The sequence below is a fragment of the Mauremys reevesii genome, linkage group 7, assembly GCF_016161935.1.
Source record: "Mauremys reevesii isolate NIE-2019 linkage group 7, ASM1616193v1, whole genome shotgun sequence".
Lineage (NCBI taxonomy): Eukaryota > Metazoa > Chordata > Testudines > Geoemydidae > Mauremys > Mauremys reevesii.
The window spans coordinates 66,434,324-66,456,563 of record NC_052629.1 but is presented as its reverse complement, the minus strand read 5'-3'; the positions used below and the strand labels follow the sequence as shown (position 1 = coordinate 66,456,563).

The 22,240-nt window shown below is 51.3% G+C and overlaps 1 protein-coding gene across 9 annotated transcripts in view; it reads left to right on the top strand.

Annotated features, from left to right (window-relative positions):
* Positions 1-22,240, top strand: part of WDFY4 (WDFY family member 4) — a 251,942-nt gene that overhangs the window by 194,271 nt on the left and 35,431 nt on the right. For 7 of the 9 annotated variants that reach the window (XM_039546658.1, XM_039546659.1, XM_039546660.1 and 4 more), the window contains 5 exons: positions 352-469; positions 2,084-2,193; positions 9,035-9,188; positions 16,745-16,836; positions 20,756-20,968. In XM_039546658.1, the coding sequence (XP_039402592.1) occupies positions 352-469; positions 2,084-2,193; positions 9,035-9,188; positions 16,745-16,836; positions 20,756-20,968 (687 nt within the window). Of the gene's footprint in view, positions 1-351; positions 470-2,083; positions 2,194-9,034; positions 9,189-16,744; positions 16,837-20,472; positions 20,732-20,755; positions 20,969-22,240 lie in introns of those variants that run through there. The other 2 variants (XM_039546663.1, XR_005601150.1) reach the window with 2 other exon arrangements.

Genomic DNA, 22,240 nt, shown 5'->3' with positions numbered 1-22,240 from the left:
CTGAAGGCAGGGCTCATTCTCTTTCCCCAGGGACTGAGGGCATCATTTCTACCAGCTTATACCTGCCCAGCACATAGCTTTCTGTGACGCGTCTCCCAGTTTGCTATGGTCATACTGACACCCTGCACCGGTTAACGCAGTTCTCACAGAGTAACGGGGAGGCGTTCCATGCTGGCGAGGGCGTCACAACGGGTTTGAAGGGGTGAGCACCAAGCTCAGCAAATTCCCCTGGCTGCAGGTGTGGCTGACGCAGCTAAGCCGACGCAGCTAGGCAGGTCACAGAGCTGAGCCTGGTCAGTGGGGTTCCAGGAGAGTTCAGCTGCTCCCCCACCCCCGATGTTTGCCTTGCAGATGCTGAACCTTGCAAGCCCCCAGACATTCCGAGACCTTTCCAAGCCTATGGGAGCTCAGACACTGGAAAGGAAACGCAAATTTATCCAGCGGTACCATGAGGTGGAGAAGAGCGAAGGTGAGTGCTTTCGGAGAATCACAGGAAGCACAAATCCAGCTCCCACTGAACCCCTTGAATGCTGGGTGAATTCCTAGGGAGGTGTCACCTGCGAGAGGACCAGTTGATTTCCAGGGCTTGGGGAGAGCCGGAAGAGGGAGGGCTTCAGGTTCCTGGGACGTGCCTCCTATGAGGAGTGACTCCCATCCTGTCCCCCGTCCTGATGTGTCCTGCACTGCTAGGTCCCATCTCCACTCTCAGGCCAGAGACCAGTATTGGGGCAGGGGGCTTAGCAGCAGAGGCCACCTGCCCAGCAAGCGTCCTTGCAGACATCCTGGCTGATAGCTACAGTGGGGGTTTGGGGGAAGTGAGGCAATTTGGCCCCTGGGGAACAGGGTGATGTGGGAGAGAATAGGGATGGGGTGCGGAGCTTAAAGTGGGCTGAAAATTTCTGTGCGTTGGGGGGAGGGGCTATCATTTTCTACTAAAATGAAAACAACACAACCTCTGCCTGTTTCCCATCCCACAGCAACTCTGCCCCCCACCTCCCCAACTGTCCTGCCCCCTCATCTGCTCTGCCCTCTGTGGGAGGGATAGCTCTGTGGTTTGAGCATTAGCCTGCTAAACCCAGGGTTGTGAGCTCACTCCTTGAGGGGGCCATTTAGGGAACTGGGGTAAAAAAAAAATCTGTCTGGGGATTGGTCCTGCTTTGAGCAGCGGGTTGGACTAGATGACCTCCTGAGGTCCCTTCCAACCCTGATATTCTATTCTATGATTTAGCCTCACCACTGTTCCCCTTGCAGCTCCTGGGGTTCTTCAGCCCCTCTCAGGCTGGGCAAGCCACAGCGAGGTTCCCTCTCCCCCTTCCAGGCAGGGATGAAGGGGGAAGGAGAAGGGTAAAGGCCTCACAGGAGAGGATGGGGAAGGAACCACCCTAGCTGCTGGGTTCTTCCCCGCCCCACCCCCAAGAATAGCCTTGGCCCCTGGGGGAAGGGGAGAATTGCTGGCTGCTTGTACCCCAAGAGGCAGGGCTGAAATGTGCGCTCCGCCAGGGCCTGACTCAGAGGTAGACATTTTATATTTGCCAGGTCTGCACCCCTTTTGACCTGGCGCACTTTAAGCACTGGGGGGATGGAGGAGGAGCAGGCAGGATGGCATGGAAGGAGGAGAGCATTCAGAATCTAGCTCCACGAATGTTAAGGCACCTGTCACTGTGGAATCTGCATCATCCACTGGGCTGTAGGGATTACATGAGACTCCATCCAGTCCTTATGTGGCCACATGGCTGATCACTATGGGATTAACCCTCTTGCAAATGCAACAAAATAGCACCTAAGGACCCCAGGGACATCAAGGGGCACGGGGTGAGCCACATAGACCCTTTAGGGACTCTGCTCCCCTCCGGTATTACATCCAAAGTGTGTGCAATCACATGTAAAGGGGGTATGCACACATAGCCAGGTTGCAGTGTACCTGCCTGGTTGTGTGTGCATCCTATCTGGCATGCCCTTGCACATGGATCTTTGCACACCTATTTTTCAAACCCTGTCCCCCACAATTGTGTTGTGGTAATTTGCAGCTGTGCCTTCAAATGGCAATGTTTCAAACTGAGACCCGATTACCTCTAATTTACAGGAGACCCGTCGGCCCAGTGTCACTATTGCACCCACTACTCGTCGGCCATCATAGTAGCGTCGTACTTGGTCCGATTGGAGCCATTTACGCAGACCTTCTGCGCTCTTCAGGTAAAAGGACACTGCATTTAGCCTCTCTCATACGGAGCAGGTTCAGCTCTTCTATGCTACGTGGAACATGACAGCTGATTCCAGCCACTGGCTAATGAGCTGCCCGTTCGTTCTTATGTCACAAGTGAAGTCTGGGATTGGTGGAGGCCCCATCCTGTTCCCATTGAACTCACTGGCAAAGCCTTAATGGGAGTAGGATCAGAGCTGTGTGTATATATTATATTCTAACAGAGGGTCCAGTCGTAGGACGGGGGAGCCTAGATTATCCATCACAATACTCTGACGTGTGTGTACTGGGATGGGATGGTAGCTGGTACTGGGCCTTACACATCCATCCCAGTGCACCTGTTATGTCCCCTGGGGCCTGTAGGGATACATCTGCACTGCACTAAAAAACCCGCAGCACCGAGTTTCAGAGGCCGGGTCAATTGACTCGGGCACATGGAGCTTGGGCTGCAGTGCAAAACTTTGCAGTGTAGAAGTTTAGGTTTGGGCTGGAACATAGGCTCTGAGACCCACCCCTTTCCGCTGACCGGGCCCATCTGTGGCCATGCTGCAGGTCTTTTATTGCAGTGGATGCATACCCTAAAACCAGGCATGATGGGAAATGTAGTTTGCCCAGTCGGGACTGAAAATCTGGAGGTCACATGACCAGGGAAGGCGGTGCCCACATTTGGGAAACTCTATAAGGCAAAGCCTGAGCTCACCACAAGAGCTAAGGGCTCAGACAAGAAGACCCGGTGAGGGGTTTTTTGTGTTGCTGTGCCTGGACGTGACTCCTTTTGTTTGGTGGTAAAGCGAACTCTGAGGAAAGAGGTGATGTCATTTGTCTCAGGAGCTTCCTTTTTACCTTCCCTGGCTGAACTGGCCTGTGGGCCTGCTTATTCAGGAGCATCCAGTTCAACAAGTGGCTGGGGTCACACCTTCAAGGACAGCGAGGTCCATGCAGTTCAGTGCTATGCACCTGGAATTTTGATGCTGTTTACCTGGGGTTGGGAGAGGACCTGGGACAAGGTATTTTAGGGCGGCTCCTACTGACATCTGCATGTCTTTATGGTACAATCTGATATGGGGCAGCTGGGCTGAGCTTTCGGGCTGTGGTGCTCAGGTGCCCAGGGACTGTTGTGTGGCAGAGGAGGGCTGGCCGCATCCCTCTCCAATTGCTTTGCTGCAGCTCTGCTTTGTTTTTTTTTCTTTTAATGAGGTAATGGAAATAATGTGCTGTGTTAATTAAGCAATAAACCCCATGAAATTGGTTGTTCCCAGCAGTGGGCAATGGGCTAGTGAACCACCTGAGGCAATGCTCTTCCATGGTGTTCTGCGAACCATATGTTAGCAGCAGTCATCAATGACTGTGGCGCACTTAGCACTGTTGTAAACTACAAATGCTGCTCTGGCTCACCGGGATGCTTTTTATCCATAACAAGCCACCAGTCTGCGTGGCTGCATTCATGTGTGATTGGTAGGTGGCTCCAAAAGCATCTGAGATCTAGATAAGCATCCAAAATTTTGCCTTGAGGTGGATCCGGTTAAACCACTGAATGGTTTCACCGGGTGCCTCATTCCTTTGGTCTTGCACTGATGCATGTGGATCAGAGCTGGTATTGTCTTTTCCCCACATATACCTGATCCTGTAGCAGCTTAGGGACTGCTAACTCCCAGTTACAGTCAGGAGAGCAGCAGACTTGAGCAGCCTGAGCTATATGATTGGTTCAGCCAGGACTTGCAGCAGTGTCCATAGCACATAGTCTGGGAATGATCTCTCCAATTCTGGTCACTGCAGTCTAATTGTAGCACCTTCTGCTGGCAGGGACACTACACACTATTGCTTAAACAAACCTCTGTATTGGATGACTGAAAGGTAGCTAATGTAATGCTGATCTTTTTAAAAGGGCTCAGAGATTATCCTGATAGTTACAGGCTGGTGGGCATAATTCAGTACCGGGCAAACTGGTAAAAACTATAGCAAAGAACAGAACTATCAGACACATCAACACAATATGTTGGAGCAGAGTCAACATGGCTTTTGCAAAGGGAAATCATGCCTCACCAGTCTATTGGAATTCTTTGCGGGTGTCAGTAAGCATGTGGACAAGGGTGATCCAGACAATACAGTGTACTTGGACTTTTAGAAATAACCTTTAACGGGGTCCCACGCTAAAGGCTCGTAAGGAAACTAAATAGTCATGTGATAAGAGGGATAAGAATGAGGCTGAGGTGAGAGCTGCCTCTTAAGAAGAGAAGAGGCTTTATTGTGATTGGCCTGCTCCAAACCCCTTCCCTCTCCCCCCGTTTGAACTCATCCGCATGGGAAACACAGCATCTCAGATCCAACTTCCTTTAAAAGGGCAGAGTTAACTTGGCTGGGGATTCCTCTAGTCCATAGAGCTGATAGCACCTGGCAATCCATGGGGCTAGGAGGACAGTGTTTAGTAAGGGAACATACAAAAAAAGGGATTCCGGAGCCTGTGATACTTCATTAAGTGTAATGGGCTTCAACATGGGTGGAAGGGGACTGTTGTGTTGCGACACTGCACTGGGACTTGAGAGATGTAGGTTTTATTCACAGCTCTCTCAGGGACTCCAGATGAGTCACTGAAACTCTTCCTGTAAATGCAGATAATGTCTGGTTAGCCTCTCTAGGGAGCTTGTAAAGTTTTATGTCTTTATAGCCATCTGAGAAGCGCTTTGAGCTCCTTGGATTTAAGGCCCTATCAGGACCCAGTATTATAATCCCTCAACATTATAATCAATGGCACATGCTCGGCCCCCACAGAATCAATTCTTATAGGAGCGCAGTTTGATTCTAACTTAGATTCTCCCCTGTGGACGCTTTACCTAACTGCTTTGCACAGCCCCTTATTGTACTGTGGCTATAACAGTATTTAACTTAACCCATATCCCTGATCACTGAAATGGCTTCACAGAAGGGAAGGAAACCCTAGGACTTACTCCATGCGGCCCATGAAAAAGCTGTCAGAGTTTATGTTAATGTGCAGTTGAAAAGCATAATGCAATTCCAGATTTTCTTTTTCCCTCTCAGTGCAGTTTTTGTATTCCAAGAGAGAGAAAACCCATTAATTCTGATATAAATATATGCAAATAAATTTATTAATATAAGAAATGGGAAAATCAGTTATTGCTTCCTTTATAAATAATACAGGCTTAAGTTTTAAAGATATTACTTTTCCTTAAAATGAATTAGACAGCCAGGGAAAAAATCACATTTTTTCTTGGTGGTAATATCTTTAACCAGATTTGTCACACTAACAGCATTTCCTATGTATATATTATTTTTATTTAATACAGGTAATCTTTTTATTACAAATCATATTGTTTCTCAGGAGATTACCATCAGCGCTCATAAAAGCTGCAAAAAAAGATGAAAAAGCATCAATCACTACCAGACACAGTGCGCTGCGTGAAGATTAAATATACAAAACCCTTTAATATGCTTCAATGAGATACTTGTTAGCTGTTGATTTATTTATAGTCCTCCTTCTACCCTGTTTTAATTTCAATGTGAATTTGACTCCAAGGGTCCTTGCCTGATACTGATAAAGAGCAAGATGACCTTGTGCATCAGATTGTCTCCTAGCTAGGCTTGCCTGTGTGATCTTGGTCAGAGGTTTGTTTGTGGTCCCTGGAGTTGGAGTGGAAAGGCTCCACGATGCTCAGTGGGCTGGGTGAGAAACAAGGAAGTGGAATGGAAGTCATGCCTGGGTATTGTGAATTGGAAATGAGGCTGGGCCAAACTTCCGATCCAAAATGGCTTTGCTAAGACTACAGCTGGGTGTTTCCCTTTGACTGCGGCCAGGAGTATAGATTTTTGGGGACAGGAGCAGAACAGGCACATTCCAAACTTAAGCGCCGTTGACTTCAGTGGCATGCACCTGCTTACTCAAAGGTGGAGTTTGCTCTGCAATGTGATATGGTGGAGGGGTAGGTGTCTCATTTTTTGCACATGCACAGCTCCTCTCCTTGGGCTGCTTGGATGCTTATCTGTCACTTTTATATTTTTGAGACTGAAAGGTAAACCCCAGTCACCTCTAACTAGGTAGAAGGGACGTATTAGTCTTGATCTAGCTCCTGAAGCAAACAGGAGGAGGAGAGAGGTAAACAGAGGAAATGAGGTTATCCCAACAAGTCAGCAACAGACAGAACCTTACTGGCTTGCATGCAAATCTGGCACTATTTGTGCTTACATGATGTCCCTCCCCTGAGACTGAACTGGGGAGCTAAAAGCATGAACTAAGAGCTAAAAGCTTGAACTGCTACAGCTTGAGCTAAAGGGGTGTGTCTCTGTAGCTGTGGGCTGTCACAATTCATATCCTCTGCAGATCAGCAGAGCTAGGGACCTGTAACACACATGCACCAGTGAGTTACACTAACTTTTATGTCCATGCCTGTACAGAGCAAGCTGATTGCATGTAGGAAAGTAGCAGCTAGGAAATTTAGTCCCTCACAAAATTAATCACTGGGGATTCACGTCAGCTGAAGTGCAGCCTGTAGGCATCCAGGTCAAGTTTAATGTTACCTGGCCTTTGACTTCTCAAATTCAGCTTGGGAAGCTGCCACATGTGAAACAAATTACCCACATCACCAAACCCTTACATAAAATTAGGCCCAATGAAGCCTGAGTGAGAATGTTTTCTCCAGAGAGGCCTAATGGTCTGGCTAGCCCAAGTGCAGCTCAGTGCCGGAATTCAGCTTCCAGAAATAGCATCCCTGGATCCTCTTTCCTTTGGTCCAGTCTCCCAACATGAGAAGGGCCAAGGGTCCACCTTGGACTGCTGAGGCCTAGCCCTGCTATAAATGAATCCAATGCAGACTGTACCTGAAGCCACCATCTCTCTTGGTGAAGAGGATTGTGGAACACAGTAGCTGAACTGGAAGCGGCTGTTAATTGCCCTAATATTCCTACCTTCCTTATGGATGGAATTTAGGGTGCTTCTACTGGCTGAGCACAGGGCTGTTCCCGTGGTCCCCAAATGCTTCCTGGCTTCTCTTTAACAAAGTGGGCAAACAGCAGGAGTGAAATGAGCTCTGTTGATCTGTCCAGGTACTTCTATGTTCCTCATCACTATAGCATCTGAGCACCTCATAATTAACAGATTCTATCTTCACAGCACCCCTAGGTGGTAAGGAAGGACTAGCCACATTTTACCACCGCAGAACTGAGGCGCAGATTAGAATAAGTGACTTTCCTAAGATCACACAGAGTATCTGAGCCTCCCGAGTCCCACACCTCTGCCCCATCCACTGGGCCATCTTTCCTGCCCCGATAAAGTAACTTCTATATCCAACCTTTCCTTCAAAGATGCCAGGAAAGCCCATATTCTCCAGGATTTGCCTGGGACTTGGAAAAATTTTGTGTGATGTTCTGTGGTGGTGTTTGGAGAAATATTCTGGGTTAAATGGTGGAGTTATTCCAAGCCCTGACCAAGAGGCCGTGCGGAGTTGCACTTCATCAGTGTCTCTAAGAATATATCTGCACTTGGGGTATGATTACCAGCTCCCGTAGACATACCGTACTGGCTGTCATCGAGTTGGTGCACTAAAAATAGTAGTGTAGCCGCAGTGACGGGAGACGCTAGCCCTGCCAAGGGCAATCCCGTCTAGACCCCGTGGGTACATTCTCAGGCGGCTAACCCAAGCCACTGCCTGTGCTACTGCATCTACACTGCTATTTTTAGTGTGCTAGCCCAATGAAAGCTAGCAGGGGTATGTCTGCTCCAGCTGGGAACCACACCCCTAGCTCCAAGAGTCGACATACTCGAAGTGCCACTGTTGGAATCTTTAATCTACATTTAAGGAAAAGAGGGAGTTATGAAAAACAGGCTTCTGCACTGAGTCAGGTGTCACCAGCTAAGCAGGCTTGGGCGGTCGTGGATGGGAGACCTGCAAGGAAAGACTTAGGTGCGTCCCTGTTCTGAGTCAATACTGACACAACACCCCAGCCCAGTGTGGAGGGGTTTGGATGAGATGTGAAACCAAGTCCTAAGCACTTCTGGCCAATGGAGAGCCCAGGGCACTTTTCACAAGGGTGGCAGCAGGGGCATGGGACCGAAATCCTAATGGGGCAAATTTCCCTCTGCAATTTCAGTGAGGCATGGCTGTCTTCACTATTGGATAAAGTGGCTTAATGCTGATAAATAGTTATTTTATGCTAGAAGTAAATGTGTTTCAGCGGTGGGGGGTCATGATCCCAATATAAATATGAGGGGGTGGGATTTTCGAGATGTGCCTATGTGACTTTGACTCCCAAATGGATTTGTGCTCCTATCGGACCTGTGCTCCTAAATCACTGTGGCACATTTGAAAATGACACCTGAAATATATCATGGTCTCCATCCTAGGCAAAACTTCCAATTAAATCAATAAAAACATTTCCCAAAGGCCCTGATTTTATGAAATCATCCCTATTCAGGAAGAGCACTTACGCTTAGCGCCCATACAATTAAGCATGTGTATGTGGTGGATGTAAGTATTCATTTAATTCCGTTCCTGAGTCAGGGTCTGAGGAAGTATCCCAGAGTCAGGCCCATTGTTTGTAAAGTACTTGGACGTAAGAGACGCTACAGAAAGGCGTGATCAATGTAAGAGAGCCACATTTCTGCTTGGTTCCAAGTTCCTGCAAGCTAGACAATATCTCCAGGCATGATTGCCCTCTTGGTTATACCTGCATAACCGAGGGCAGAGTCAGGCCCTTCCTGATATGTTCCTAGATTATCATTAGAAAATGGGCTGTGATTCGGCATCTGCCTCTTGGTTGTGTAAAGTCACGAAGAACATTGGAAATCCAGCCCTGATCACTGTCTGTCTCTCCCCATGTCTGCAGGGGGGAAGTTTTGATGTAGCAGACCGGATGTTTCACAGTGTGAAGAACGCGTGGGACTCGGCATCGAGAGAGAACATGAGTGACGTCCGGGAGCTCATCCCTGAGTTCTTCTACTTGCCTGAATTCTTAACTAACTGCAATCACTTTGAATTCGGTAAGTACTGGGTGGAGTGTGAGCGCTCCTACCGGCGTTGTGCTGGGAGATGGGATCTGGCTGTCGCAGCTGCCCTGGCTGGCTGACCTGGGTCTGAGCTGTGAATTTGGATCCAGATCCAAAGCATCTCAGTTTCAAGGGGCTTTGGGTTCAGTCTCCCATTTCAGGGCTGTCTTCTGTGGAGATAGGCAGAAGGGTTGGCATGGGTGGTCCAGTGGTTAGGACACTGCCCTAGAGCCTTTCAGTTCCCTGCCACAGACACCCTGTGTGACCTTGGTCAAGTCACTTATTCTCTCTGTGCCTTGGTTTCCCATCTGTACAATGGTGAGAATCACCCCAGATTCTTCTTCGAGTGATTGCTCCTATGCATTCCAGTTAGCTGTGCGCGCCGCGCGTGCACGGCTCTTCGGAACATTTTTACCCTAGCAACTCCGGCGGGCCGGCTGGGCACCCCCTGGAGTGGCGCCGCCATGGCGCCGAATATATACCCCAGCCGGCCCGTCCGCTCCTCAGTTCCTTCTTACCGCCCGTGACGGCCAGTTGGAACAGTGGAGTGCTCCTTTACCTCCACAGCCCTAGCGTTTCTCCATTCTTCTCTGTACATAGTTGTTTAAATTAGTTTAGCAGTTAGATTAGTTGAGTAAGTTTAGTTAGTTATAGTATAGTAAGGGAATTAGAGGGGTTAGCCCCTCTTCTTCCACAACCGATGCGGGCTCATGCCCAAGGCACCGGGGTTTAAGCCCTGTGCGGCTTGCCAGCGGCACATGCCCGTGGGTGACCCGCACGACTCCTGCCTGCGCTGCCTCGGGGAATCTCACAGGACAGATAAGTGCCCGATCTGCACGGCGTTTAAGCCGCACACCAGAAAGGAGTGAGACTCTCGCCTTAAGCAGCTCCTTACGGAGGCGGCACTTCAGCCTCCTGCGCCGTCCCTGGCGGCACCGAGATCGTCCTCGGCGCGCAGCGCACCAGCGGCACCGAGCCGCCCCGGTACCGACGCTGCTAGTTCTTCGCAGACGGCACCGACGTCCTGACACCGTTCCCTCTCTCCACCGAGGAAGCGGAAGACGGCGCACTCGGCTTCTAAGCCTCCTGCTTCGGGACAGCTTACCCAGCCTTCACCGGCACCTCCGGCACCGGCTGTGGTAGTGCACAAGCCGTGCACGGTTCCGTTGACTCCAGCACCTCAAGAGCCGTCAAGTCCGGTGCCTCCCTGCTCCCCGGTGCCAACCGCGGTCGAGCTGCATCTCCCGTCCACGCCTGAGACATTCTCGACGGCGAGAGAGCTCATCGAGCTCACAGAGGCACGGCGCCTCCGGCCCCCGGCACCGCCAGTGCGGGCTGTTAAGTCAGCGGGCAAGCCGGCCATGATGCGGCCCCCTTCCCCTGACGGACGGGATAGATGGCGCTCCAGGACTCGGTCTCGCTCCCGGTCCTGAAGACGGTCACCGTCGCGCCACTCCAAGTCCCGGCACCGCTCTCCATCGCGGTACCGTTCACCGTCTCGACGCCAGTCGCAGTCCTGGTACCGCTCAACATCGTGGTACCGGTCACACTCCCGGAGACGCTCCCGGTCCCGATCACCGTCCCGTCGGCACCGCAGGAAGTCCGAGTCCCGGAACCGTTCCCGGCACCGTGACTCCAAAAGCCACTCCCGGCACCGCCGGTCGAGGTCCCGGTCGAGCTCCCGACACCGGTCGACCTCCCGGCACCGCGGCAGTCAATGGTCTCGCTCGCCATCTCGGTACCGCGACGACCGGCACCGACCCTCGGCACCGTCCGGGCATGGGATGCCAGTTTCGACGGCGCAGTCCGTCAGCGCCTCCGCACCGCCGTGGCCATCCCGTCATTCATCGGTCGCTTTGCGGGCAGACAGCTATGGCCACCTCCAGGCGGCCCCGCACGGACAAGTCCACGGGGCACAACAGTGGGGTTTTTGGGTCCCCTGGGCCCAATACGAAGCTCAAGGGCTACCTTGCCCCCAACGGACCCCCGCCTCCAAACGCAGAGTGCCGGAGGCCACTGTCAGCAGGCCGCCCCCATCACCGGGTGAGGCCCAGTTACCGCCTGATCCCGCGGACCATCCACGATCAGGGTCAGCTGCCCACCCCATAAAGGACCCACCCGCAGAGGCGGTGGTCCAAGGTCTGTCCTCGTCATCTTCACCAGACGAGGCGGTGGCGGGGGCTTCTATAGCAGACCCTCCGCCTATTGACTTGCGGGCCCACCAGGACCTTCTTCGCAGGGTGGCGAAGGCTATCGACCTCCCGGTAGCGGAGGTCACTGAGGACGAGGACCCGGTGACAAATGTAATTGGGGCTGAGGCCCCAGTGCGGGTGGCATTGCCATTCATCCGCACTATCCAGAAAAACGCCACTACCATCTGGCAGTCACCGGCATCCGTTCCTCCCACCGCCCGCGGTGTCGAAAGGAAGTACTCCGTCCCCCCCACGGGGTACGAGTACTTATACACCCATCCTGCACCAGACTCGCTCGTGGTCCAGTCAGTCAACGACAGGGAGAGGCATGGTCAACCAGCTCCAGCGCTGAAATCCAGAGAGGCGAGGCGCATGGATCTGTTGGGCCGAAAGGTCTATTCGGCTGGGGGTCTCCAGCTCCGGATCGCCAACCAGATGGCCCTCCTCGCCAGATACACCTTTGACATCATGGTGTCCCTGGCGAAATTCGCAGAGCTGATCCCGACAGCCTCGCGCCAAGAGTTCACGGCCCTCCTGGAAGAGGGCAAGAAGTCCTCCAGGTCATCCATCCAGGCCGCTCTGGACTCCGCGGACTCAGGCGCTAGAACCCTGGCCTCAGGAGTAACCATGAGGCGCATCTCCTGGTTGCAGTCCTCCACATTGCCACCGGAGGTGCAGTACACCTTGCAGGACCTACCCTTCGACACCCAGGGTCTGTTTTCTGAAAAGATGGATTCCAGAATTCAGACCCTGAAGGACGGTCGCATAGCCATTCGCACTCTGGGTATGCATACACCGGCTACCCAGCGAAGGTCCTTTCGGCAGCAACCCTACCGGCCATTTAACCAGCCTCGGTCGCGACCCTACAATAGCAGACGTCCCGGCCTGAGTCGCCGTAGACCGTCAGGTAACAGGCGCAACCAGAACCAGGCACCTTCCAAGGCCCCTCAAGGGCCCAAACAGGCCTTTTGATGGGACGCCCGAGGATGGCCCATCAGTCTCCGTACCGGATCCTTCCCGTTTATTTTGCAACCGCCTTTCCCGCTTTCTCTCGGCATGGTCCCAAATAACATCGGACAGCTGGGTGCTTCGTACAATCCAGTTGGGTTACCGCCTTCAATTTATTTCGCCCCCCCCCTTCCCACCCGCCTTCCCCGTCCCTCTTCAGGGACCCCTCTCACGAGCAACTCCTCCTACAAGAGGTCGAGACTCTGTTGAGACTGGGTGCCATAGAAGAGGTGCCTCATGACATGCGGGGCAGGGGATTCTATTCCCGATATTTTCTCATCCCCAAGGCGAAAGGAGGTCTTCGACCCATATTGGACCTCCGGGAGCTCAACGCGTATGTGCTCAAGCTCAAGTTTCGCATGGTCACCCTGGGGACCATCATTCCCTCCCTGGATCCGGGAGACTGGTTTGCCGCCCTCGACATGAAGGACGCGTACTTCCATATAGCGATTTACCCTCCCCATCGACGCTACCTACGTTTCATGGTCAACGGTGTGCACTACCAGTTTGCGGTGCTACCCTTCGGCCTGTCCACCGCGCCGAGGGTCTTTACCAAATGCATGGCAGTAGTTGCTGCAGCCCTCCGCCGTCGTCGCATTCATGTATACCCATATCTCGACGACTGGCTGGTTCGCGGGACATCCTGACAGCTGGTAAAGGACCAGATGTCAGAGATAGTATCCCTGTTTTGGTCCCTCGGCCTTCTCATCAATGCCGAGAAGTCCACTCTAGCTCCATCGCAGCGGGTGGAGTTCATTGGAGCGGTCCTCGACTCCACCTTGGCCAGGGCCTGTCTCCCACGCTCTCGGCACCAGACAATGGTATCCATCATCCAGGACTTTCTCACCTTTCCCACGACAACGGTTCGGTCCTGCCTGCGCCTCCTGGGCCACATGGCGTCCTGTACGTTCGTCACGGCGTACGCGAGGCTCCGCCTTCGCCCCTTTCAATCTTGGCTGGCGTCGGTATACCGCCCGCACCGCGACTCAATAGGCATGGTAGTCACTGTCACAGAGCCGACACTCGATTCGCTCAGCTGGTGGCTGGACCCAGACGTCGTGTGTGCAGGAGTCCCGTTCCGTCCTCCTCGCCCATCCGTCACCTTGACCACAGATGCCTCGGCGTTGGGATGGGGGGCTCACCTGGGCGACCTTCACACCCAGGGTCTCTGGTCCCCCCAAGAGTTCGCTCTCCACATCAGTGTCCGGGAGCTGCGAGCGATCCGCCTGGCGTGTCACACCTTCCGCGCCCGTCTGCAAGGCCGCTGCGTGGCAGTCTTCACGGACAACACGACGGCAATGTTCTACGTGAACAAGCAGGGCGGAGCCCACTCCTCCCTCCTCTGCACGGAAGCGATGCTCCTGTGGGACTTCTGCGTGACCCACTCCATTCACCTGGAAGCGTCATTTCTTCCAGGAGTGCAGAACACGCTGGCCGACCATCTCAGCAGGTCGTTCCTCTCCCACGAGTGGTCTCTTCGCCCGGATGTGGTTCACACAATTTTCCGGAGGTGGGGGTTTCCCCAGATAGACCTGTTTGCCTCCAAGGAGAACAGGAAGTGCCATCTGTTTTGCTCATACCAGAGCCGCTCGCCGGGCTCCCTGTCGGACGCATTCCTCTGCTCCTGGACGGATCACCTCCTCTATGCCTTCCCTCCGTTCCCGCTCGTACACCGAGTGCTACTGAAGCTTCAGAGGGACAGGGCCCACGTCATACTCGTCGCTCCGGCATGGCCGAGGCAGCACTGGTACACCCTGCTGCTCGGCGGAAGTGCAGCAAGTCCTGCTAGAGAGCAGAAAGCCATCCACTCGATGCACCTACCTTGAGAAATGGAAGCGTTTCGCGCTCTGGTGTGATCAACGAGGCCTCAGTCCCTTTGTAGTCCCTGTCCCTACCATCCTGGACTACCTCTGGTACCGTAAGGAGCAAGGTCTTGCGGTCTCCTCCTTGAAGGTGCACCTGGCAGCCGTGTCCGCCTTTCAGCCATCCATAGAAGGTCGTTCCATCTTTGCTAACCAGATGGTTTCCCGCTTCCTTAAAGGCTTGGACCGCTTGTATCCGCCGGTGCGGCGTCCTACTCCGACCTGGGATTTAAACCTCGTTCTGGCCAAGCTGATGGGACCGCCCTTTGAGCCCCTGGCCACGTGCTCTCTGCTCTATCTCTCCTGGAAGACGGCCTTCCTCGTCGCAATTACATCAGCGAGACGGGTCTCTGAGCTCCGTGCCCTAACGGTTAGTCCACCATACACCGTGTTCCACGGAGACAAGGTGCAGCTTCGACCACACCTGGCCTTCCTCCCTAAGGTGGTGTCGGCCTTTCACCTTAATCAGGAGATCTTCCTCCCGGTCTTCTTCCCGAAGCCGCATGCTTCATCTCGTGAGCAACAGCTTCACACCCTGGACGTCCGCAGGGCCCTCGCTTTTTACATCGAGCGGACGAAGCCCTTCCGGCATTCGCCACAGCTGTTTGTAGCAGTTGCCGACCGCATGAAAGGCAAGCCGGTCTCCTCGCAGCGGATTTCCTCCTGGGTGACGGCATGTATCCGGACATGCTACGAGCTTGCTCGCGTGCGACCATGCCGCCTCACCGCTCACTCGACGAGGGCGCAAGCCTCGTCAGCCGCCTTCCTGGCCCATGTCCCCATCCAGGACATCTGTAGAGCGGCCACCTGGTCTTCTGTCCACACCTTCGCTTCCCACTACGCGTTGGTGCAGCAGTCTCGAGACGACGCAGCCTTCGGCTCCGCAGTATTGCACTCTGCCACGTCTCACTCCGACCCCACCGCCTAGATAAGGCTTGGGAATCACCTAACTGGAATGCATAGGAGCAATCACTCGAAGAAGAAAAGACGGTTACTCACCGTAGTAACTGTTGTTCTTCGAGATGTGTTGCTCCTATCCATTCCAGACCCGCCCTCCTTCCCCACTGTCGGAGTAGCCAGCAAGAAGGAACTGAGGAGCGGACGGGCCGGCTGGGGTATATATTCGGCGCCATGGCGGCGCCACTCCAGGGGGAGCCCAGCCGGCCCGCCGGAGTTGCTAGGGTAAAAATGTTCCGAAGAGCCGTGCACGCGCGGCGCGCACACCTAACTGGAATGGATAGGAGCAACACATCTCGAAGAACAACAGTTACTACAGGTGAGTAACCGTCTTTTCATACCAGCCAAGGCAACTTAACCAGCCATGTCAGTGTCCAGCTGCATGTTGGTCACATCTCAGTATTTAAGGTCTCGTGAGGTGAGCCATGGGCTAAGGAAAGCCAAGGCAGGGAGAGGTTGCTAACAGGCAGCAAAGACCTAGGGTGATTTAGCCTTGAGAGGAGAAACCTTAGAAAAGCAATGGACCCAAACACAGCTGAACCCTTTGGGTGACTGAAATCAGAACCCAGACCCTGATCTGAATGGAGCCAAATGGGGTGAACCGGAACATAGATCTGAAATTTACTTTTATACCCTTTCTAGTCAGTCTGTCTCTATAATGGGCAGAAGCCCACATCCACACACTCCTAAATCTTGTGGACGTTTGTTGTCCAGACCTTAAACTTGGTCTGGATTTTGTGATCAGGGCCCAGCTCTAGAGAGATGGGACTTGGCTGGAGTATTTAAGATGATGATAGGTGCAGTGAAAAGTGATTTGCACATTCCTGTTACACTGTCCCATGATGCAAGAACAAGGGGTCGCTCTATGAAATTAATGGCAGGCAAAAGAGGATTACAGATTTTATAGAGCAGATTCCTTCAGGGAAGTCCTACAGCCTGTGTTACACAGGAGTTAAAACTAGATGATCACAATGGCCCCTCCTGGCCTTGGAATCTATGAATCTGTGAAAATCCCTGGCAATGGGCTGTTTTAGCAATTATCTCCAGTGATTAGCGCTGCCCAGTGCCGAGGCCCATAGAATGATAGTGTTTCAATAAAGCAGGTGGTAACAGGTTTGTCTGGATCCAGTCCGTAGTCAGGGCTAGAACAGAGTTCATGTTGAGAACATGTGTGATTTTATTGTGGTAATGACGAGCAAAGAGAGACCTTCCGCAGGTTCCTCTTTGGGCAAGCACCCGCAAGTTTGCATTCTCACTAGAACATCCTCTCAGCTATTTGATCACTCTAGATCTACCAAACTGGACTGGGAATCCCCAGAGAAACAGCTTCCTGCAGTATTTTTGGATGCCTCGTCTCTATTCCGCTAGAACCCAAAATTGCACAAGGGAAAACCAGTGGGAATAGGAAGTCATCTGACCTTCTTCAGACCCCCAGCTCTCTTGGGTTTTGGAAAAGCTTGATTTCCATTTGCCATTGGGCAATGACTCTGGTTGGTTTTTGTACCTAATTTTCCCTTTGTAAATGTTGCAGGCAGCATGCAGGACGGAACTGTGCTGGGGGATGTGCAGCTGCCCCCCTGGGCAGATGGAGACCCTTATAAATTTATCCACTTGCATAGACAGGTTAGTATGTAGCTCAGGCACTGTGGTCTGGCACCACAGTGGATCCCAGGCAATGGGAGATGGATGTGATGTACTAGAGATGGGGCCAAACAAAAACATCAGCCTCAAACACACCCAGCTTGGAGGAGGTTCAAATCTAGTTCTGAACTTTGCAGATGGCTCTTGTCCCTGTAACAGGCTAACTCAAAGCAGGGGTGCAAACACTCCACTGTAACTAACCAGTCCTTTTACACAAGCTACAGTAATATTCTTGTTTGTTATTGTTTTACTTGGGTTCCAGTAGCACCTAGAGGTCCTGATTGACATCAGAGGCCCATGACACTAGGCATTGTACAGATACACACATAGTGAGTAGAGCGGGTCGAAACATTGTCAGCGGAACACTTTTCCATCGGAAAATGCAGTTTTGTCAAAATCAAAATTCTGGTGGGAATGCTCCAGGTTTCAATTAAATTTTCAATGGGAAAGAGTAACTTTATCCCTTTGTTTTCAACTTTTATGTTATAATGTAGTTTTTAATATGTTGTATTTTATCTCTAATATTTTATATGTATATCCTATTTTATATTCATTATACCATGTTAGAGAGACAAGGTGGGGGAGATAATATCTTTTATTGGACCAACTTCTGTTGGAGAATGAGACAAGCTTTCGAACTTACTCAGAGCTCTTCTTCAGATCTTGGAAAGAGAATCAGAATGTCACAGCTAAATACAAGGTGGAACAGATTGGTTTTTAGTGTAAGGAGTTAATACATGTTCCAAGAGACACTTCAAGGTGAAGTGGGCAAATAGCACCTCTGCAGTCATAGGACGAAGGGGGGTTAGTGGATTATAGACTGTTGTAAGGAGCCATAAATCCAGTCTCTTTATTGAGTCCATGATTTTTAGTGTCTAGCAAAGTTCTGAATTGAAACTCCCAGGATCATCTTGTGAAGGTGTTGTGCAGGTTTCCTTTGAGGATGAGAACCGAGAGGTCAGATACAGAGTGGTCACTTCGTGAGAAGTGTTCACCCGCAGGGGATGTGGCGTTTTTGTCTTTTTGTGCAAGTTCATTTGAGAGCATAGTAATTGTCTGGTTGTTGTTGGGGCATTTAGGGACCAACACGGCTACAACAGCACTGCAAACAACAATGGAGGATAGTGAATGTTGCCATTTATAATGCATTGGCATTATTGAAATGCAACGTTTTTAGGTTTCAGAGTACAGAGCTTTTTGGACTGTCCGTTCCACAAGAAATTGAGAAATTTCTGTGTGTTCCAATTGGGAATGGACCCAAGTTTTGAAATGTTGGAATTTCTCATGGAACGGGAATTCTGTTTCCAGCCACCTCTCCAGTGAGAATCAGCCCCTGCCCCAGAGAATTTACAGTTTAACCACACAAAGGGAGAGAGAGAAGCATCATTAGCCCATTGTGCAGATGAGATGAAGTGACTTACCCAAGGTCACACAGGAAGTCTGCGGCAGGGACAGACCAGTCCTTACCCAAATTTGGAGGCTGGAAATGGAGCGCCCAAACAGCCCCTCTGCAGGTTTGCAGAAGCATCTGTACCCACTCCCTGCTCCCATACATGTAGGTCTGGCCACTAGAGTCAAATAGACATGGATTCATTGATTGGCCATCCCCTGGACTTGCTTATCAGGCTCTTCCCTGCCTCCAGGCACTTGGCTGTGATTCAGGAGACCTGGATTTAATTTCCTGCCCTGCCACAGGCTCCCTGTGTGACCTTGGGCTAATCACTTAATCCTCCTGAGCCTCAGGGTCCCTGTCTGTATAGTGGGGATCATAGTCCTAACTCCGAGGGGTGTTATGAGGATATATTCATAGATATTTGCGAGCTGGTCAGGTACTGTAAAATCCACGGTCTGGCTGTTTAGGCTGTAAGGTCTCCAGGGCTGGGACCGTGCCTTTGGTGTCTTGTGCAGTGCTGTGCATGCTCTCGGCACTTAAAGAACCACAGCTCAAATCATGTTCTTTGTGCCAAATGGCTTAGAGTCTCAGCTGGGTGCAGTTCAGCAAAGAAGCAGTATCAAGTTTACAAGATTGCCCATAGACTGATCTGCAGTAGAGGAGGTCAGACTCAGGCTGTAGCCCAGTGTCCTGTATCTGACAATGGCCAGCACTGCAGCTTCAGAAGAAGGTGCGAGATTCCTACAGTAGTGAAATGTGGGGTAATCCCCCCCCATGAAGGTCTCACTCTAACCCTGAGTAGTCAGAGGTGGGTATGAACTCTGAAGTACGGGGGATTGTATCTTTTCCCAAATAGAACTGTTCTAACCCTGGATGTTTTTGTTGTCCGTATAAATGCCCAATCCCTCTTTAAATCTTGTTAATTTCCTAAAGAAGACCATTAAAAAAGTCCATTCCAACAGTATTGAGCATCCCGGTTCTTGCTTCTGAGGCGGTGGGGAACAAAGGGTTGCTCTTAAAATAAAGTTGGGATGAGGCAATTCATACCCCAAAATGAGGAACTGTGAAGCAGCCCCCAGGGTTGCTGTTAAAATGCATGTTTGTCTCCCTGTGGCTAGTGGAGCTGGGGAAAAGTGACTTTCAAACACAAACTGAACAGCTGCTCTGTCGCCTTTGAATCCATCATGCACTTCCTTATGCTTTGCTGACCAGCGCCAAGCAGTTTGCTGTATGTAATTCATATGCCAACTGCTCTCACTAAGGAGAACGGCTTTGGAGCCCAGGCATTGTGTGTTTTTGTTGTTCAGGTTGTATGATGTGCTTGTTCTCTAAGCTACTCTTTAATCAGTGTCGCTGCGGACAGGGTAATTAAGACGGGCTGCATTTGACTAGTTGTCTGCTCTGTGAAATGAGCCGTTCTTTGGGCTGCCATTAGCTCATTTGTTTCTGCTGCTTGCTGGATGGGAGGGTGTTCTGGGGAGACCCACTAATGCAGCAGCAGGTGTCGTTGCAGAGTCAGGCCGGAGAGAGATGGAAAAGCTCTGTCAGTAACGCGTGGCACTGGCATGGTGCATTGTGGTTTCAAAGCACTGGGTAAATATTTAAGTGCCTTCAAGGTGCAGTGTGGTGGTGCACAGTGCCACTGGGAGTTCCCAGAGCACAGGGATGGCAGGGAGCATTGGCACGACACTGTACTGGCTACAGGGAAGGGCAAACTCAGCCCTGCCAATGCCACTCAGTCCTCACTTGCAGCGCCACCTGCTATTCGAGCAATGGGCTTCACCCAGCCCTGCCACTGCCCCTCCGTTCTGACCTGAAGTGCCCCTGTACTTCGGCACCTCTCCTGAGTAGCAAAAACTCATCCCTTGGGACCGTGCATTGACGGTGTGATGGGAACAAAGTATCTTCTAGGTCAGGGGTGGGCAAACTACGGCCTGGGGGCCACATCCGGCCCTTCAGACATTTTAATCCGGCCCTTGAGCTCCTGAAGGGAAGCGTGGTCAGGGACTTGCCCTGCTCCACATGTGCTGGGGCTCCGCACGGCTCCCAGAAGGAGTGGCATGTCTCCACTCCAGCTCCTATGCATAGGGGCAGCCAGAGGGCTCTGCACGCTGCCCCTGCCCCACGTGATGCCCCCACAGCTCCCAATGGCCAGGAACTATGAGCATTCATGGCCCGCCTGCCATACAATTTTGATACCCAGATATGGCCCTTCGGCCAAAAAGTTTGCCCACCCCTGCTCTAGGTGGAAGCCACTGAGCTTGTTTGACTTGTGACGATGACCAGGGCTGGAATGCCAGTCTGTGAGCCCACTTAGCTGCCTTGGGACAATGTCCGCTGAGCCCACCTGTGCTGAGAGGTGACTGTGTAAGAAGAATTAGAAGCATCCAGAGGAGCTCATTTCTGAATCGAAAAGCTCTGTATTTACACAACCAGTCTGAAGTGCAGCCTGGCAATGTATTTAAAACAGATGCACCTTATTGAACAAACTTTGGCTCTTGGTTCCAGGCACTGGAAAGTGACTATGTTAGTGCACATCTCCATCAATGGATCGATCTCATCTTTGGTCATAAGCAACATGGCTCAGCTGCGGTGGAGGCAGTGAATACCTTTCACCCTTACTTCTATGGAGACAAGGTGGACCTCAACAACACCAGCGATCCTCTGATTAAAAGCACCATACTGGGATTTGTCAGCAACTTCGGGCAGATACCAAAACAGGTACAGCACCACGTGTGTTCTTCCGCATCCGTTCACTTTGTTTTAATTACAGGGGCTGGACATGAGACTAGGTAAAAAAGGAGAACGCGTGACTCATTCAGACCTGGTAATGTGTTACTCCTCCCATACACTTTGCACAGGTGTAAATGATGACGCAAGGTGAAGGGCAGCAGTGAATAGGGGGAGAGGGAAAAAGAGTTTGCCTGGGGGTAGCTGAGAGCAGAACTAGAGACAGTTAGGTTGCATGGGTGTTGCTCAGAATACGATTTGGCCTGCAGAATTTTTATCATTGGTGATGGTGCATGAAAAGAGCTCAGCTTGACTCTTTCAGCCCAGGGTGGGTTTGCAGGACTGGCAGCTAGACAAATTATATTTTTACTTGTGAACTGAGCAAATCTGATCTGGGTTCTATGACAGCCAGCACATATGGTCCATGGTACCATTTTCACATAGTTGCCTTTAAATGCTCTGCAAGATGAAAATTAAGGGCCCCATTTTACTCTCAGGTGCATCTGGTAAATCGGGCATAACTCTTCTTAAGTCAGTGCAGTCGTAGCAGTGTAAATCTGGTGCAAGTAGCTCAGAGTCAAGTCTGAAGATTTCCACTCCCTGCTATACACTTAATAATATGAATAATACCTGTTTCCTATATAGCACTTTTCTTCAGGGGATCTCAAAGTGCATTGCAGTCGTCAATGGGGTTATCCTCACAACACTCCTGTAAGGAAGGGCAGTTATGCCCTTTGTACAGAGGTGGAACCGAGGTATAGAATGGCTAACTGACTTGTCCGGGGTCACACAGGAAGTGTTTTGTGGCCAACACACTCCTTTGTGAAGTCAGATTTATTCTGTGTGGTAGAGAGAAGGCGTTCAGATACTACAGTGATGAGTGTAATATACAAACCTGTATAGACTAGAACAGAATAGAATTAGAGATGCGCCCAAAGAAAACACATGGGTTAAGTTCCAGGGTAATATTTCATCCCCTCATATAAGAAGGGGCCATTTTCAAACATCAGAACTGGCTCTGGGGGTGGATTTCAGACACCCCTTATTTGTGGGATGTTCAGATCTCAGCAGAGAATATGTGAAAACTTGCCATGGCATAAAGCGAGCTGAGAGGTGCTGCACACACAGTGCTTACCCAGAGCTCTGCTGGCTGGAAGTGGGATTGCATGCCAAGAAAGAGAAGCTAAAGGACCCTGTGAGCAGGGGAAGTGACCAGCTTCAGAGAGTAAAGTCTCATGTAGTAGAGGAAATACACCTATACAT